General features: G+C 36.9%; 1 protein-coding gene across 2 annotated transcripts in view; it reads right to left on the reverse strand.

Moving 5' to 3' along the window:
• Positions 1–21,496, reverse strand: part of Cad96Cb (protocadherin Fat 4-like Cad96Ca) — a 316,068-nt gene that overhangs the window by 9,333 nt on the left and 285,239 nt on the right. For both annotated transcript variants that reach the window (XM_081769855.1, XM_081769853.1), the window contains exons 17-18: positions 20,682–20,890; positions 4,458–4,768 (exon numbers count right to left, since the gene is read on the reverse strand). In XM_081769855.1, coding sequence (XP_081625981.1) covers positions 4,458–4,768; positions 20,682–20,890 — 520 coding nt within the window. The remainder of the gene's footprint in view (positions 1–4,457; positions 4,769–20,681; positions 20,891–21,496) is intronic.

Genomic DNA, 21,496 nt, shown 5'->3' on the forward strand with positions numbered 1-21,496 from the left:
TAATGGTGTAAACAAGCAGCTTGTTTACCCCAAAAACCGCAGGAACTAAGTAGTACTTTTGAAGGAAACATCCCCATTTTCAGCTTTCTCAAGTTTGAAAAAGAAGATAAAAACAAGTGAGAAGCTAAAAAGGCTAAAAATAATTCGAAATAAAACCACACTTCAGATCTAAAAATACCTTTTCCTTTTAAACTTCTCACATGTTTTTTTTACCTCTTTAGCCTTTTTCCAAATTTAAGTAAGCTGAACATGAGGGCGATGTTCCTCGAAATTATTACTTAGATCTTGTGATTTTTTGCGGTATGAATTTTTTTTTCTTATTTGCTGTATTGACTATTATCATTGTTTGCAGTTTGTAATTCTATAAAGGGAAATCGCTTATGATGAATGGAGTTAATCTACAAAAACAAGTGGCAGCATCCTTCGGAAGACAAACTTGCGTGAATTTGCTTCTTCATAGGTTGACAAAGGTTTAGTTTTAAGAATAAACAGTTGAACTGCTATTTGTTTTAGAAAGAACGATTTTGGAGCTTAGTTTATCTTCTAGAAGTCCGTGAGTGAAAGATTTTCCCGTTAAGACCGTTAAAAGGAGTTGATATACTCATATCACTATAAAAAAACAGATATCAAATAAATAAATAAATAAATAAACATCTTGCATTTCAGAAAAGTACTATGTTTCTTGTTAATGAAAGTTAACTCATTTTTGAAGTCAAGAGGTATGCCTCGAACCTCTGGTGCACCAAACTTGAGTAATTTCACATTATAACCTCCTGTTGGACAATATAAAGATGGTATAAATCAGAGGGAAACTGCCTTAAAGCTGAATATGTTGCTGTCCTCTGTCAATTGGGTGACAATTCAACTTTAAAAAATAAATTTGAAAAGAAAAACTAGAAGGTATAATTTCAAGCCGACCTGAATTAACATCAGTACACATGAAAACTGAAAAAAAGGAAAGAAAGAAAGATACGCAGGATCAAATAGGAGAGGCAAAATGCTTTCATATAAGTAGCAATATTTTTACTAGCTATGATATTTGCTATGGGAGATTTGTCAAACGGAAACTTCTTACTGAAGCCAAACAATTGACAAATCTTTGAATATTTTTATTTGTGTCATCTCAGATGAATTGCAATTTAATTTTCATATAGAGATCACATGTAAACCGAGCCAAAAGTTAGCTCGGAATTAACTGAAACGATCGTCAACAAGGTGGATTTTGCATTATGATATGAGATGATAATTAGCCTATGATTACTACTTTATCCTGGTCAAAGAATATAGTAATATTTAGTGCTATTAAGCTAACAGGGAGTCCTATGATTACTAGTATATCCTGGATAAAGGATATAATAATAACTAGAAACCATTAAGCTATCAAGGAGTCCTATAATTACTAGTATATTCTGGTTAAAGAATATAGAAATAAGAATATAGAATATAGGAATAACCATAAGCTAACAGGGCGTCCTATGATAACTAGTATATCCAGATTAAAGGATTTAGTAATAACTAGCAACCATTAAGCTAACAGAGAGCCCTATGACTACTAGCATATCCTGGTTAAAGGATGTAATAATAACTAGAAACAATTAAGCTAATAGAAAGTCCTACGATAACCAGTATATCCTGGTTAAATGATATAGTAATAACTAACAACCATTAAACTAACAGGGTGTCCAATGATTAATAGTATATCCTGGTTAAATGATATAGTAATAACTAGCAATCATTATGCTAACAGGGACTCCTATGATTACTAGTATATCCTGGTTATCCCCTAAAGGGAAAAATGGATGAAAGTTATTTGTTTTGCTGCAGACTGGGAACACTGTGTTGATCTTTGTTCTCCATGCTATGTTTCTCCCGTGGTAGTGGCTTTATGATCATGGTGCAAACCTGTTTATATTGCTTTCTGTTTACGCTGTATACGTAATTGTTGGGTGAATTTTCAGCCATGTTTCTTTTCGCGTGACTTTTGCCAGTGAGTTATTTGTGGAGGACATCGAGATGTTATTTGCAAAAGCACCCTATGATCAAGACTTGTAGATGTTTTCTCAGCAGCTTAAAGGTGAATAATAAATAAAGTTCTCTGTTGATAAGCATTAGCATTTTTCTACAAACTATTTTTTTCAACTTTTATACAGCTGTAAAAATTAATAGCTCAGATTAATTTAATAATTAATAATTTAATACTTCATAAGTTGTCAAGCAAATACATCAATATATACAGTAATATTGTAACATTTATGAGTCATGGGTTAAGGAATATAATAATGTTTCCTTTGGCGTATGTAAAAAAGATGTTCCCTTTTAAGGGTTAAAGAATATAATAATAACTAGCAACCATTAAGCTAACTTATATATCCTGGTTAAAGGATATAGTAATAACCACTGGCGCAAATCCCGGAAGGATGAGGGGACATGTCGCTCCAATCTTCGAACTGGGGGAACTGTCCCCCCCCCAATAATCCGATTTGAAATGTGTCTTTTGGGGGAAAATGTGATGATTTGTGTCCGACTGCCACAAAGGAAAGTGAGATGAAATTGATGTCCCGCCAGAATAAGACTCAAATCTGTCCACTTCCCAATGTTGAAGACAACTCTGCTCTCCTGATCCTCCAAAGCATTGTTTTTCAACTTCATAAATATTTTGAATATCGCAAAAAAAAGGGGCTGTCTTACCTGCCCCCCCCCCCCAATGTTGAAGACAAATTTGCGATATTATATTATTGCGACATTATATTATATATTATATTGCGAAGGAATATAATAATGTTTCCTTTGGCGTATGTAAAAAAGATCTTCCCTTTTAAGGGTTAAAGAATATAATAATAACTAGCAACCATTAAGCTAACAGGGAGTCCTATGATAACTAGTATATCCTGGTTAAAGGATATAGTAATAACTAGCAACCATTAAGCTAACAGAGTCCTATGATTACTAGTATATCTAGGTTAAAGGATAAAGTAATCATTAAACTAACAGGGAATCCTATGATTACTAGCATATTCTGGTTAAAGGATGTAGTAATAACTAGAAACAATTAAGCTAACAGGGAGTCCTATAACAACCAGTATATTTACTGGTTCAAGAATATAGTAATACCTAGCAACCATTAAACTAACAGAGAATTCTATGTTTACTAGTACATCCTGGTTAAAGGAGAATGTAATAACTAGCATCCATTAAGCTAACAGGGAGTTCTATGATTACTAGTATATCCTGGTTAAAGGATATACAATAACTAGCAACCATTAACCCGCCGTCGCACGCGCCGCGGAGTCACACGCGAATAGAGAAATTTTAGTTTTCTTAAAACTGTTAAAAGAGTTTGTGTTGTAAAATATACAATGAGCAGTTGTCAAAAATGTTGCAAAGAAAATGTGAAACAGTTTAATATCGCTTCAAAACAAAATACACATTAAAATTAAGATATAGGCCTATAAATAAATATTGCGGAGTGAGACTCCGCGCGCGTACCTTGATGTTACAATTGACCAGCATGCTATGCAGAGTTAAGCTAACAGGGAGTCCTATGATTACTACTATATCTTGGTAAAAGAATATATTCATAACAAGCAACCATTAAGCTAACAAGGAGTCCTGTGATAACTAGAGTATCCTGGTTAAAGGACCTAGCGGAAAACTGATTCCATTTTTGTGGAAACTGCATTTTCCCAAAGAATAGCCATTATTTATTACTTTATAGGCCTATGTTGCCTATCAGTATATCTTGCAACTTTCCGTACTAAAATAATTTTATTTCAATTCTGTTCATTTTAGCTCTAACTTCACCAATGTAATGGTCAAAACTGCGGCATTACCTTCAGATATCTTGTTGCCAAAATTGAATAAATAATAGAATTCGAAAAGAAAGAAAAAAGTGGCAGTTCCAATAATTCATTATACAATAAAAAGCCATAGTCGCTAAAGAAATTACGAATACGAGGGACTGCCTAGGACCACTAAATTGGTAGACGGTACGAAAGAGCATAATACATTAGAGGTCCTAAACAAGATTTAGCTGAAAGTAAACTAATAAACATTTTACAGGATATGAACACATAGTTCAGAGGAATCTTCAAAAATGTATCTGTAAGCAATTTAATGTAAATTTTAAGAAATATATAAATTATTTAAATTAACTTTATTGGGATTACTAATTATTGTATTACTAAAGCATTCACTTAAAGAAACGAGAGAGAAAAACAAGTACTAATGGAGGAGTAACTAGTGAACCCTGACGAAATAAACATTTTATAATAAACAGTGACAAATGCAAATTTACGAAGTTCGCAATCACATAAATTTAAAATAAACCAATGTTATGTTAATGATTAAAGTACAAAGAATACATATTTACCACTCGTGTCAGATTTCTTTAAATCTATTTCACTGTCTTTGTAAAGTCCATAAAGATTTACAAGTGATATATAAGAATTAAAATTTACCTTTTTCTGGGGATCGTCATCCCAACTTAATTTTTTAACTCGTCTCGGAATGGATCCTTTTGGCCATGAAACTTTCGACATGTTCTTGTTTGGCCCATCATTTGTACTGCTTGATGGAACAGGGGTCGATGTACTTTCCACCGGCGTAGGCGTTCTTTGTTCCAGCTGTGATCCTGGAGGGATAGGTGGTGCTGGTCCCACTTGTCGTGTTTGTGCTAAAGGATTGTTCAGACGACTTGGGCGTGCAGGAGCAGGTTGCCTTTCTGTACCATTTCGTAAATACGAGCCTCTGCTGCTACCTGCCATTATACCTGAAAATAACAATAACATCTCTCAATTACTCTCATGTTTTCGAAAACTTTATTTTCTCTAAAGACGTGCATTGTTTATTTCTTTATAAAGTGGCTACTTGTACCTCTTGAAGCTCTACACACTAAAATTATTTCACTTCAATTGTGTAAATGCTAAATTCATCTAGCAAGTATGTTGGACACAGAAACTGCTGCATTAAAGATTGGCTTGTGTGACAATTATTTTCATATCTTAGAAACTCTTGCTTTACTACGTAGCCCGATGTTTGATTGACAGTAGTATTTGTAATTGTGGACAAAAAGTTTCGATATGAAAACACCTAATAGTCTGAGAATGAGAATAACGGTCACTGGACTTAGAACCGTTATTCTATGCCTGACAGAATGGCGGAGCGTTTGTCTCTAGAACAGCGTGTGTGTTGTGAGCTCTTGTACTCTGCAACAAACAATTACGCGGAGATGAGATGGGAGTCGAGTTTGGAGGAAATGTCCCCTCTGTGTTAACAATCGCAAGAATACATAATAAATGTATTGTTTTGCATGCTGTCACAGAAGAGTTCCACAGGATACCAGTACAGGTCTCTCAAGCTGTTTGTGACATCACTGCTCTTCGTCTCCAGGCATGTATCGATTTGGATGGTTGCTCTTCGTCTCCAGGCATGTATCGATTTGGATGGTTACTCTTCGTCTCCAGGCATGTATCGATTTGGATGGTTACTCTTCGTCTCCAGGCATGTATCGATTTGGATGGTTGCTCTTCGTCTCCAGGCATGTATCGATTTGGATGGTTACTCTTCGTCTCCAGGCATGTATCGATTTGGATGGTTACTCTTCGTCTCCAGGCATGTATCATTTGGATGGTTGCTCTTCGTCTCCAGGCATGTATCGATTTGGATGGTTGCTCTTCGTCTCCAGGCATGTATCGATTTGGATGGTTGCTCTTCGTCTCCAGGAATATATCGATTTGGATGGTTGCTCTTCGTCTCCAGGCATGTATCGATTTGGATGGTTACTCTTCGTCTCCAGGCATGTATCGATTTGGATGGTTACTCTTCGTCTCCAGGCATGTATCGATTTGGATGTTGCATTGGTAGACCATGCCACAGAGAATAGGGATTAAAATTCTTGTAAGCAAAGATATGAGAGTAATGTGTTTATGTTCAATTATAAGTTCAAGTTACGTTGCTAGTTTCTTTACCGCAGTCTTTGAAATATCATATATACATAATTATGGGTCATCCATATTGTTATATCAAGGAAGTGAGTAAATCCAAAGAAAGAGAATACTTGTCCATTATTCAAGATCTAAATGTACAACAGGAGATTGCTCTTACTTTTTACATACACGATCGTCAAATATATGAACATATTGGCTCAATTCAAGTTTTCTCGCCATATTCTACAATTTCCAGACATTTGATAACTCAGTCACACACACACAAATAAAAGTTCTGTGACCATGACCTCAGGGTATGGATTCGATGGATTAGATTCGATGTTACACAGAATCCAAATTTAGAAACCCCAGGATGATGGACCGTTCCAATATTTTATGGGCTAAAAACTTGAGTAATTTTAGATAGTAATTTTAGATAGGAAGGATGCATGTAACACAGCCATACAAAAAAAAGCTCTATGTAGGGGACCCCAGGATATGGATTCGATGTATTTTGTTACACAGAATCCAAATTAAGAAACTCCAGGATGATGGACCGTCCCAATATTTTAAGGGGCTAAAAACTTGAGTAATTTTAGATAGGAAGGATACATGTAACACAACCATACAAAGGGGAGAAAAAACTCTGTGTAGGGGACCCCAGGATATGGATTCGATGTATTTTGTTACACAGAATCCAAATTAAGAAACTCCAGGATGATGGACCTCCCAATTTTTATGGGCTAAAAACTTGAGTAATATTAGATAGGAAGGATACATATAACACAGCCATACAAAGGGGGAAAAAAGCTCTGTGTAGGGGACCCCAGGATATGGATTCGATGTATTTTGTTACACAGAATCCAAATTTAGAAACCCCAGGATGATGGAACGTACCAATTGTCTATGGGCTAAAGGCTTGAGTAATTTTAGATAGGAAGAATACATGTAACACAGCCATACAAAAAAAGCTCTGTGTAGGGGACCCCAGGATATGGATTCGATGTATTTTGTTACACAGAATCCAAATTTAGAAACCCCAGGATGATGGACCTCCCAATTTTTATGGGCTAAAAACTTGAGTAATATTAGATAGGAAGGATACATATAACACAGCCATACAAAGGGGGAAAAAAGCTCTGTGTAGGGGACCCCAGGATATGGATTCGATGTATTTTGTTACACAGAATCCAAATTAAGAAACCCCAAGATGATGGACCTCCCAATTTTTATGGGCTAAAAACTTGAGTAATATTAGATAGGAAGAATACATGTAACACAGCCATACAAAGGGGGAAAAAGCTCTGTGTAGGGGACCCCAGGATATGGATTCGATGTATTTTGTTACAAAGAATCCAAATTAAGAAACCCCAGGATGATGGACTTCCCAATTTTTATGGGCTAAAAACTTGAGTAATATTAGATAGGAAGAATACATGTAACACAGCCATACAAAGGGGGAAAAAAGCTCTGTGTAGGGGACCCCAGGATATGGATTCGATGTATTTTGTTACACAGAATCCAAATTAAGAAACCCCAGGATGATGGACCTCCCAATTTTTATGGGATAAACACTTGAGTAATATTAGATAGGAAGAATACATATAACACAGCCATACAAAGGGGGAAAAAAGCTCTGTGTAGGGGACCCCACGATATGGATTCGATGTATTTTGTTACACAGAATCCAAATTAAGAAACCCCAGGATGATGGACCTCCATATTTTTATGGGCTAAAAACTTGAGTAATATTAGATAGGAAGAATACATGTAACACAGCCATACAAAGGGGGAAAAAAGCTCTGTGTAGGGGACCCCAGGATATGGATTCGATGTATTTTGTTACACAGAATCCAAATTTAGAAACCCCAGGATGATGGACCGTACCAATTGTCTATGGGCTAAAGGCTTGAGTAATTTTAGATAGGAAGAATACATGTAACACAGCCATACAAAAAAAGCTCTGTGTAGGGGACCCCAGGATATGGATTCGATGTATTTTGTTACACAGAATCCAAATTTAGAAACCCCAGGATGATGGACCTCCCAATTTTTATGGGCTAAAAACTTGAGTAATATTAGATAGGAAGGATACATATAACACAGCCATACAAAGGGGGAAAAAAGCTCTGTGTAGGGGACCCCAGGATATGGATTCGATGTATTTTGTTACACAGAATCCAAATTAAGAAACTCCAGGATGATGGACCTCCCAATTTTTATGGGCTAAAAACTTGAGTAATATTAGATAGGAAGGATACATATAACACAGCCATACAAAGGGGGAAAAAAGCTCTGTGTAGGGGACCCCAGGATATGGATTCGATGTATTTTGTTACACAGAATCCAAATTAAGAAACTCCAGGATGATGGACCTCCCAATTTTTATGGGCTAAAAACTTGAGTAATATTAGATAGGAAGGATACATATAACACAGCCATACAAAGGGGGAAAAAATCTCTGTGTAGGGGACCCCAGGATATGGATTCGATGTATTTTGTTACACAGAATCCAAATTAAGAAACTCCAGGATGATGGACCTCCCAATTTTTATGGGCTAAAAACTTGAGTAATATTAGATAGGAAGGATACATATAACACAGCCATACAAAGGGGGAAAAAATCTCTGTGTAGGGGACCCCAGGATATGGATTCGATGTATTTTGTTACACAGAATCCAAATTAAGAAACTCCAGGATGATGGACCTCCCAATTTTTATGGGCTAAAAACTTGAGTAATATTAGATAGGAAGAATACATGTAACACAGACATACAAAGGGGGAAAAAAGCTCTGTGTAGGGGACCCCAGGATATGGATTCGATGTATTTTGTTACACAGAATCCAAATTAAGAAACTCCAGGATGATGGACCTCCCAATTTTTATGGGCTAAAAACTTGAGTAATATTAGATAGGAAGAATACATGTAACACAGCCATACAAAGGGGGAAAAAGCTCTGTGTAGGGGACCCCAGGATATGGATTCGATGTATTTTGTTACACAGAATCCAAATTAAGAAACTCCAGGATGATGGACCTCCCAATTTTTATGGGCTAAAAATTTGAGTAATATTAGATAGGAAGGATACATGTAACACAGCCATACAAAGGGGGAAAAAGCTCTGTGTAGGGGACCCCAGGATATGGATTCGATGTATTTTGTTACACAGAATCCAAATTAAGAAACTCCAGGATGATGGACCTCCCAATTTTTATGGGCTAAAAACTTGAGTAATATTAGATAGGAAGAATACATGTAACACAGCCATACAAAGGGGGAAAATGCTCTGTGTAGGGGACCCCAGGATATGGATTCGATGTATTTTGTTACACAGAATCCAAATTAAGAAACTCCAGGATGATGGACCTCCCAATTTTTATGGGCTAAAAACTTGAGTAATATTAGATAGGAAGAATACATGTAACACAGCCATACAAAGGGGGAAAAAAGCTCTGTGTAGGGGACCCCAGGATATGGATTCGATGTATTTTGTTACACAGAATCCAAATTAAGAAACTCCAGGATGATGGACCTCCCAATTTTTATGGGCTAAAAACTTGAGTAATATTAGATAGGAAGAATACATGTAACACAGCCATACAAAGGGGGAAAAAAGCTCTGTGTAGGGGACCCCAGGATATGGATTCGCTGTATTTTGTTACACAGAATCCAAATTAAGAAACTCCAGGATGATGGACCTCCCAATTTTAATGGGCTAAAAACTTGAGTAATATTAGATAGGAAGAATACATATAACACAGCCATACAAAGGGGGAAAAAAGCTCTGTGTAGGGGACCCCAGGATATGGATTCGATGTATTTTGTTACACAGAATCCAAATTAAGAAACTCCAGGATGATGGACCTCCCAATTTTTATGGGCTAAAAATTTGAGTAATATTAGATAGGAAGGATAAATGTAACACAGCCATACAAAGGGGGAAAAAGCTCTGTGTAGGGGACCCCAGGATATGGACTCGATGTATTTTGTTACACAGAATCCAAATTAAGAAACTCCAGGATGATGGACCTCCCAATTTTTATGGGCTAAAAACTTGAGTAATATTAGATAGGAAGGATACATGTAACACAGCCATACAAAGGGGGAAAAAAGCTCTGTGTAGGGGACCCCAGGATATGGATTCGATGTATTTTGTTACGCAGAATCCAAATTAAGAAACTCCAGGATGATGGACCTCCCAATTTTTATGGGCTAAAAACTTGAGTAATATTAGATAGGAAGAATATATGTAACACAGCCATACAAAGGGGGAAAAAAGCTCTGTGTAGGGGACCCCAGGATATGGATTCGATGTATTTTGTTACACAGAATCCAAATTAAGAAACTCCAGGATGATGGACCTCCCAATTTTTATGGGCTAAAAACTTGAGTAATATTAGATAGGAAGAATACATATAACACAGCCATACAAAGGGGGAAAAAAGCTCTGTGTAGGGGAGCCCAGGATATGGATTCGATGTATTTTGTTACACAGAATCCAAATTAAGAAACTCCAGGATGATGGACCTCCCAATTTTTATGGGCTAAAAACTTGAGTAATATTAGATAGGAAGAATAAATATAACACAGCCATACAAAGGGGAAAAAAGCTCTGTATAGGGGACCCCAGGATATGGATTCGATGTATTTTGTTACACAGAATCCAAATTAAGAAACTCCAGGATGATGGACCTCCCAATTTTTATGGGCTAAAAACTTGAGTAATATTAGATAGGAAGAATACATATAACACAGCCATACAAAGGGGAAAAAAGCTCTGTGTAGGGGACCCCAGGATATGGATTCGATGTATTTTGTTACACAGAATCCAAATTAAGAAACTCCAGGATGATGGACCTCCCAATTTTTATGGGCTAAAAACTTGAGTAATATTAGATAGGAAGAATACATATAACACAGCCATACAAAGGGGAAAAAAGCTCTGTATAGGGGACCCCAGGATATGGATTCGATGTATTTTGTTACACAGAATCCAAATTAAGAAACTCCAGGATGATGGACCTCCCAATTTTTATGGGCTAAAAACTTGAGTAATATTAGATAGGAAGAATACATATAACACAGCCATACAAAGGGGAAAAAAGCTCTGTGTAGGGGAGCCCAGGATATGGATTCGATGTATTTTGTTACACAGAATCCAAATTAAGAAACTCCAGGATGATGGACCTCCCAATTTTTATGGGCTAAAAACTTGAGTAATATTAGATAGGAAGGATACATGTAACACAGCCATACAAAGGGGGAAAAAAGCTCTGTGTAGGGGACCCCAGGATATGGATTCTATGTATTTTGTTACACAGAATCCAAATTAAGAAACTCCAGGATGATGGACCTCCCAATTTTTATGGGCTAAAAACTTGAGTAATATTAGATAGGAAGAATACATGTAACACAGCCATACAAAGGGGGAAAAAAGCTCTGTGTAGGGGACCCCAGGATATGGATTCGATGTATTTTGTTACACAGAATCCAAATTAAGAAACTCCAGGATGATGGACCTCCCAATTTTTATGGGCTAAAAACTTGAGTAATATTAGATAGGAAGAATACATGTAACACAGCCATACAAAGGGGGAAAAAAGCTCTGTGTAGGGGAGCCCAGGATATGGATTCGATGTATTTTGTTACACAGAATCCAAATTAAGAAACTCCAGGATGATGGACCTCCCAATTTTTATGGGCTAAAAACTTGAGTAATATTAGATAGGAAGAATACATATAACACAGCCATACAAAGGGGGAAAAAAGCTCTGTATAGGGGACCCCAGGATATGGATTCGATGTATTTTGTTACACAGAATCCAAATTAAGAAACTCCAGGATTATGGACCTCCCAATTTTTATGGGCTAAAAACTTGAGTAATATTAGATAGGAAGAATACATATAACACAGCCATACAAAGGGGAAAAAAGCTCTGTGTAGGGGACCCCAGGATATGGATTCGATGTATTTTGTTACACAGAATCCAAATTAAGAAACTCCAGGATGATGGACCTCCCAATTTTTATGGGCTAAAAACTTGAGTAATATTAGATAGGAAGAATACATATAACACAGCCATACAAAGGGGAAAAAAGCTCTGTATAGGGGACCCCAGGATATGGATTCGATGTATTTTGTTACACAGAATCCAAATTAAGAAACTCCAGGATGATGGACCTCCCAATTTTTATGGGCTAAAAACTTGAGTAATATTAGATAGGAAGAATACATATAACACAGCCATACAAAGGGGAAAAAAGCTCTGTGTAGGGGACCCCAGGATATGGATTCGATGTATTTTGTTACACAGAATCCAAATTAAGAAACCCCAGGATGATGGACCTCCCAATTTTTATGGGCTAAAAACTTGAGTAATATTAGATAGGAAGAATACATATAACACAGCCATACAAAGGGGAAAAAGCTCTGTATAGGGGACCCCAGGATATGGATTCGATGTATTTTGTTACACAGAATCCAAATTAAGAAACTCCAGGATGATGGACCTCCCAATTTTTATGGGCTAAAAACTTGAGTAATATTAGATAGGAAGGATACATGTAACACAGCCATACAAAGGGGGAAAAAAGCTCTGTGTAGGGGAGCCCAGGATATGGATTCGATGTATTTTGTTACACAGAATCCAAATTAAGAAACTCCAGGATGATGGACCTCCCAATTTTTATGGGCTAAAAACTTGAGTAATATTAGATAGGAAGGATACATGTAACACAGCCATACAGAGGGGGAAAAAAGCTCTGTGTAGGGGACCCCAGGATATGGATTCGATGTATTTTGTTACACAGAATCCAAATTAAGAAACTCCAGGATGATGGACCTCCCAATTTTTATGGGCTAAAAACTTGAGTAATATTAGATAGGAAGAATACATGTAACACAGCCAGACAAAGGGGTAAAAAGCTCTGTGTAGAAGACTCCAGGATATGGATTCGATGTATTTTGTTACACAGAATCCAAATTAAGAAACTCCAGGATGATGGACCTCCCAATTTTTATGGGCTAAAAACTTGAGTAATATTAGATAGGAAGAATACATATAACACAGCCATACAAAGGGGGAAAAAAGCTCTGTGTAGGGGACCCCAGGATATGGATTCGATGTATTTTGTTACAAAGAATCCAAATTAAGAAACTCCAGGATGATGGACCTCCCAATATTTATGGGCTAAAAACTTGAGTAATATTAGATAGGAAGAATAAATATAACACAGCCATACAAAGGGGAAAAAAGCTCTGTATAGGGGACCCCAGGATATGGATTCGATGTATTTTGTTACACAGAATCCAAATTAAGAAACTCCAGGATGATGGACCTCCCAATTTTTATGGGCTAAAAACTTGAGTAATATTAGATAGGAAGAATACATATAACACAGCCATACAAAGGGGAAAAAAGCTCTGTGTAGGGGAGCCCAGGATATGGATTCGATGTATTTTGTTACACAGAATCCAAATTAAGAAACTCCAGGATGATGGACCTCCCAATTTTTATGGGCTAAAAACTTGAGTAATATTAGATAGGAAGAATACATATAACACAGCCATACAAAGGGGAAAAAAGCTCTGTATAGGGGACCCCAGGATATGGATTCGATGTATTTTGTTACACAGAATCCAAATTAAGAAACCCCAGGATGATGGACCTCCCAATTTTTATGGGCTAAAAACTTGAGTAATATTAGATAGGAAGAATACATATAACACAGCCATACAAAGGGGAAAAAAGCTCTGTGTAGGGGACCCCAGGATATGGATTCGATGTATTTTGTTACACAGAATCCAAATTAAGAAACTCCAGGATGATGGACCTCCCAATTTTTATGGGCTAAAAACTTGAGTAATATTAGATAGGAAGAATACATATAACACAGCCATACAAAGGGGAAAAAAGCTCTGTATAGGGGACCCCAGGATATGGATTCGATGTATTTTGTTACACAGAATCCTAATTAAGAAACTCCAGGATGATGGACCTCCCAATTTTTATGGGCTAAAAACTTGAGTAATATTAGATAGGAAGAATACATATAACACAGCCATACAAAGGGGAAAAAAGCTCTGTGTAGGGGACCCCAGGATATGGATTCGATGTATTTTGTTACACAGAATCCAAATTAAGAAACCCCAGGATGATGGACCTCCCAATTTTTATGGGCTAAAAACTTGAGTAATATTAGATAGGAAGAATACATATAACACAGCCATACAAAGGGGGAAAAAAGCTCTGTGTAGGGGACCCCAGGATATGGATTCGATGTATTTTGTTACACAGAATCCAAATTAAGAAACTCCAGGATGATGGACCTCCCAATTTTTATGGGCTAAAAACTTGAGTAATATTAGATAGGAAGAATACATATAACACAGCCATACAAAGGGGAAAAAAGCTCTGTATAGGGGACCCCAGGATATGGATTCGATGTATTTTGTTACACAGAATCCAAATTAAGAAACTCCAGGATGATGGACCTCCCAATTTTTATGGGCTAAAAACTTGAGTAATATTAGATAGGAAGAATACATATAACACAGCCATACAAAGGGGAAAAAAGCTCTGTGTAGGGGACCCCAGGATATGGATTCGATGTATTTTGTTACACAGAATCCAAATTAAGAAACTCCAGGATGATGGACCTCCCAATTTTTATGGGCTAAAAACTTGAGTAATATTAGATAGGAAGAATACATATAACACAGCCATACAAAGGGGAAAAAAGCTCTGTATAGGGGACCCCAGGATATGGATTCGATGTATTTTTATTACACAGAATCCAAATTAAGAAACTCCAGGATGATGGACCTCCCAATTTTTATGGGCTAAAAACTTGAGTAATATTAGATAGGAAGAATACATATAACACAGCCATACAAAGGGGAAAAAAGCTCTGTGTAGGGGACCCCAGGATATGGATTCGATGTATTTTGTTACACAGAATCCAAATTAAGAAACTCCAGGATGATGGACCTCCCAATTTTTATGGGCTAAAAACTTGAGTAATATTAGATAGGAAGAATACATATAACACAGCCATACAAAGGGGAAAAAAGCTCTGTATAGGGGACCCCAGGATATGGATTCGATGTATTTTGTTACACAGAATCCAAATTAAGAAACTCCAGGATGATGGACCTCCCAATTTTTATGGGCTAAAAACTTGAGTAATATTAGATAGGAAGAATACATATAACACAGCCATACAAAGGGGAAAAAAGCTCTGTGTAGGGGACCCCAGGATATGGATTCGATGTATTTTGTTACACAGAATCCAAATTAAGAAACTCCAGGCTGACGGACCTCCCAATTTTTATGGGCTAAAAACTTGAGTAATATTAGATAGGAAGAATACATATAACACAGCCATACAAAGGGGGAAAAAAGCTCTGTGTAGGGGACCCCACGATATGGATTCGATGTATTTTGTTACACATAATCCAAATTAAGAAACTCCAGGATGATGGACCTCCCAATTTTTATGGGCTAAAAACTTGAGTAATATTAGATAGGAAGAATACATGTAACACAGCCATACAAAGGGGGAAAAAAGCTCTGTGTAGGGGACCCCAGGATATGGATTCGATGTATTTTGTTACACAGAATCCAAATTAAGAAACTCCAGGATGATGGACCTCCCAATTTTTATGGGCTAAAAACTTGAGTAATATTAGATAGGAAGGATACATATAACACAGCCATACAAAGGGGGAAAAAAGCTCTGTGTAGGGGACCCCAGGATATGGATTCGATGTATTTTGTTACACAGAATCCAAATTTCGAAACCCCAGGATGATGGACCGTACCAATTGTCTATGGGCTAAAGGCTTGAGTAATTTTAGATAGGAAGAATACATGTAACACAGCCATACAAAAAAAGCTCTGTGTAGGGGACCCCAGGATATGGATTCGATGTATTTTGTTACACAGAATCCAAATTAAGAAACTCCAGGATGATGGACCTCCCAATTTTTATGGGCTAAAAACTTGAGTAATATTAGATAGGAAGGATACATATAACACAGCCATACAAAGGGGGAAAAAAGCTCTGTGTAGGGGACCCCAGGATATGGATTCGATGTATTTTGTTACACAGAATCCAAATTAAGAAACTCCAGGATGATGGACCTCCCAATTTTTATGGGCTAAAAACTTGAGTAATATTAGATAGGAAGGATACATATAACACAGCCATACAAAAAAAGCTCTGTGTAGGGGACCCCAGGATATGGATTCGATGTATTTTGTTACACAGAATCCAAATTAAGAAACTCCAGGATGATGGACCTCCCAATTTTTATGGGCTAAAAACTTGAGTAATATTAGATAGGAAGGATACATATAACACAGCCATACAAAGGGGGAAAAATCTCTGTGTAGGGGACCCCATTATATGGATTCGATGTATTTTGTTACACAGAATCCAAATTAAGAAACTCCAGGATGATGGACCTCCCAATTTTTATGGGCTAAAAACTTGAGTAATATTAGATAGGAAGAATACATGTAACACAGCCATACAAAGGGGGAAAAAGCTCTGTGTAGGGGACCCCAGGATATGGATTCGATGTATTTTGTTACACAGAATCCAAATTAAGAAACTCCAGGATGATGGACCTCCCAATTTTTATGGGCTAAAAACTTGAGTAATATTAGATAGGAAGAATACATGTAACACAGCCATACAAAAAAAGCTCTGTGTAGGGGACCCCAGGATATGGATTCGATGTATTTTGTTACACAGAATCCAAATTAAGAAACTCCAGGATGATGGACCTCCCAATTTTTATGGGCTAAAAACTTGAGTAATATTAGATAGGAAGAATACATATAACACAGCCATACAAAGGGGAAAAAAGCTCTGTATAGGGGACCCCAGGATATGGATTCGATGTATTTTGTTACACAGAATCCAAATTAAGAAACTCCAGGATGATGGACCTCCCAATTTTTATGGGCTAAAAACTTGAGTAATATTAGATAGGAAGAATACATATAACACAGCCATACAAAGGGGAAAAAAGCTCTGTGTAGGGGACCCCAGGATATGGATTCGATGTATTTTGTTACACAGAATCCAAATTAAGAAACTCCAGGATGATGGACCTCCCAATTTTTATGGGCTAAAAACTTGAGTAATATTAGATAGGAAGAATACATATAACACAGCCATACAAAGGGGGAAAAAAGCTCTGTGTAGGGGACCCCAGGATATGGATTCGATGTATTTTGTTACACAGAATCCAAATTAAGAAACTCCAGGATGATGGACCTCCCAATTTTTATGGGCTAAAAACTTGAGTAATATTAGATAGGAAGAATACATGTAACACAGCCATACAAAGGGGGAAAAAAGCTCTGTGTAGGGGACCCCAGGATATGGATTCGATGTATTTTGTTACACAGAATCCAAATTAAGAAACTCCAGGATGATGGACCTCCCAATTTTTATGGGCTAAAAACTTGAGTAATATTAGATAGGAAGGATACATATAACACAGCCATACAAAGGGGGAAAAAAGCTCTGTGTAGGGGACCCCAGGATATGGATTCGATGTATTTTGTTACACAGAATCCAAATTTCGAAACCCCAGGATGATGGACCGTACCAATTGTCTATGGGCTAAAGGCTTGAGTAATTTTAGATAGGAAGAATACATGTAACACAGCCATACAAAAAAAGCTCTGTGTAGGGGACCCCAGGATATGGATTCGATGTATTTTGTTACACAGAATCCAAATTAAGAAACTCCAGGATGATGGACCTCCCAATTTTTATGGGCTAAAAACTTGAGTAATATTAGATAGGAAGGATACATATAACACAGCCATACAAAGGGGGAAAAAAGCTCTGTGTAGGGGACCCCAGGATATGGATTCGATGTATTTTGTTACACAGAATCCAAATTAAGAAACTCCAGGATGATGGACCTCCCAATTTTTATGGGCTAAAAACTTGAGTAATATTAGATAGGAAGGATACATATAACACAGCCATACAAAAAAAGCTCTGTGTAGGGGACCCCAGGATATGGATTCGATGTATTTTGTTACACAGAATCCAAATTAAGAAACTCCAGGATGATGGACCTCCCAATTTTTATGGGCTAAAAACTTGAGTAATATTAGATAGGAAGGATACATATAACACAGCCATACAAAGGGGGAAAAAAGCTCTGTGTAGGGGACCCCAGGATATGGATTCGATGTATTTTGTTACACAGAATCCAAATTAAGAAACTCCAGGATGATGGACCTCCCAATTTTTATGGGCTAAAAACTTGAGTAATATTAGGTAGGAAGAATACATGTAACACAGCCATACAAAGGGGGAAAAAAACTCTGTGTAGGGGACCCCAGGATATGGATTCGATGTATTTTGTTACACAGAATCCAAATTAAGAAACTCCAGGATGATGGACCTCCCAATTTTTATGGGCTAAAAACTTGAGTAATATTAGATAGGAAGAATACATGTAACACAGCCATACAAAGGGGGAAAAAAGCTCTGTATAGGGGACCCCAGGATATGGATTCGATGTATTTTGTTACACAGAATCCAAATTAAGAAACTCCAGGATGATGGACCTCCCAATTTTTATGGGCTAAAAACTTGAGTAATATTAGATAGGAAGAATACATGTAACACAGCCATACAAAGGGGGAAAAAAGCTCTGTGTAGGGGACCCCAGGATATGGATTCGATGTATTTTGTTACACAGAATCCAAATTAAGAAACTCCAGGATGATGGACCTCCCAATTTTTATGGGCTAAAAACTTGAGTAATATTAGATAGGAAGAATACATGTAACACAGCCATACAAAGGGGGAAAAAAGCTCTGTGTAGGGGACCCCAGGATATGGATTCGATGTATTTTGTTACACAGAATCCAAATTAAGAAACTCCAGGATGATGGACCTCCCAATTTTTATGGGCTAAAAACTTGAGTAATATTAGATAGGAAGAATATATGTAACACAGCCATACAAAGGGGGAAAAAAGCTCTGTGTAGGGGACCCCAGGATATGGATTCGATGTATTTTGTTACACAGAATCCAAATTAAGAAACCCCAGGATGATGGACCTCCCAATTTTTATGGGCTAAAAACTTGAGTAATATTAGATAGGAAGAATACATGTAACACAGCCATACAAAGGGGGAAAAAAGCTCTGTGTAGGGGACCCCAGGATATGGATTCGATGTATTTTGTTACACAGAATCCAAATTAAGAAACTCCAGGATGATGGACCTCCCAATTTTTATGGGCTAAAAACTTGAGTAATATTAGATAGGAAGAATACATATAACACAGCCATACAAAGGGGGAAAAAAGCTCTGTGTAGGGGACCCCAGGATATGGATTCGATGTATTTTGTTACACAGAATCCAAATTAAGAAACTCCAGGATGATGGACCTCCCAATTTTTATGGGCTAAAAACTTGAGTAATATTAGATAGGAAGGATACATGTAACACAGCCATACAAAGGGGGAAAAAAGCTCTGTGTAGGGGACCCCAGGATATGGATTCGATGTATTTTGTTACACAGAATCCAAATTAAGAAACTCCAGGATGATGGACCTCCCAATTTTTATGGGCTAAAAACTTGAATAATATTAGATAGGAAGGATACATGTAACACAGCCATACAAAGGGGGAAAAAAGATCTGTGTAGGGGACCCCAGGATATGGATTCGATGTATTTTGTTACACAGAATCCAAATTAAGAAACTCCAGGATGATGGACCTCCCAATTTTTATGGGCTAAAAACTTGAGTAATATTAGATAGGAAGAATACATGTAACACAGCCATACAAAGGGGAAAAAAAGCTCTGTGTAGGGGACCCCAGGATATGGATTCGATGTATTTTGTTACACAGAATCCAAATTAAGAAACTCCAGGATGATGGACCTCCCAATTTTTATGGGCTAAAAACTTGAGTAATATTAGATAGGAAGAATACATATAACACAGCCATACAAAGGGGGAAAAAAGCTCTGTGTAGGGGAGCCCAGGATATGGATTCGATGTATTTTGTTACACAGAATCCAAATTAAGAAACTCCAGGATGATGGACCTCCCAATTTTTATGGGCTAAAAACTTGAGTAATATTAGATAGGAAGAATACATGTAACACAGCCATACAAAGGGGGAAAAAAGCTCTGTGTAGGGGACCCCAGGATATGGATTCGATGTATTTTGTTACACAGAATCCAAATTAAGAAACTCCAGGATGATGGACCTCCCAATTTTTATGGGCTAAAAACTTGAGTAATATTAGATAGGAAGAATACATATAACACAGCCATACAAAGGGGAAAAAAAGCTCTGTATAGGGGACCCCAGGATATGGATTCGATGTATTTTGTTACACAGATTCCAAATTTCGAAACCCTAGGAATACTGACCGTGTCAAATTTGTTTTATGGACGAAAAACCTGTGTCCTCCCTATCCAAAGTCGTTCAAATTTTGCAATGAATATCTAATTATGTTGAAAAACACTTAGCTGTAATGATCTGTCTTACAGCCAATCACAGCATAATTTAAGTATATTTTCTTCTTTTTCTTTCTTTTTTCCTCTCACAAATTACAGAAGAATAAAAGAAACTTTTCAACAAAACAACAGTTCCATGCTAATCAGTAACTATGATATGGCTTCTCCTTTCCTGTAAACATAAAGAGTAAAGTTAAAATTTCTATGGCTGAATGAATGTACTTTAAGGTCACTTACTCTTCACTGTTGCTGTATATTGAGGCACAGTCGACGTAAGATCTTGCGTACTTCCAAAAATTGGATTCTCTATTTTCGTTGGTGAATTTCCATTCTGAGTAACTCCTGGAGTAAGTTTCTCATGTGAAATACCATTTGTCATGTAGTTTGCCATCTTTGTCGTAATTGGTGGACTGTCATTGTCTGTACGATTAGATTTCGGTTTTTTACTGAAAAATAAATACAAAAATATGTTTATTGTTTATAATATATCATCAAATATCAATTGATATGATTTAATTTGCTTTCAATACAAATAAACACATAAACAACACAAATCGTACAACTGAGTACAGGTAAAAGAAATAAATACAAAGTGTTGCGTGAAACTGCAACCTTACTTTTGCAATCTTTCAAAGGTCAAAAAATAAATCTTTGAATTTTGAGCATGCGTCGGGTTCATCAACAGAGCATAATCATTAACCCTTATCCGGGCAACCGGGGCCTCCCAGGCCCAGTAGCTTCATATTTTTCTTCGAATTTCTTAATAACCATAAATATTTCGATGCCATAAAATTCTGAATTCTTCTATCTTTAGTCGAAGTTAAAGTTATGAACATATCGAGTTGGTAAGGCTAATAGAGTTGGTAAGGCCCCAGTTGCAGTCTACGTTACAAAAATAGCTTGCCCGGATAAGGGTTAATCACAAAGGTATGACCACAGAAACTCATAAAACACTTCTCTCAAAGAATAAACAAGTTAAAAAAAATGAGGTTTTCTAATACTATGCCCTATTGAAATTGGTCTGAATTAATAAAGATACCCTGCAGAAAACT

The sequence above is a fragment of the Thermobia domestica genome, chromosome 8 (genome assembly GCF_964235325.1).
Source record: "Thermobia domestica chromosome 8, izTheDome1.hap1.1, whole genome shotgun sequence".
NCBI lineage: Eukaryota > Metazoa > Arthropoda > Insecta > Zygentoma > Lepismatidae > Thermobia > Thermobia domestica.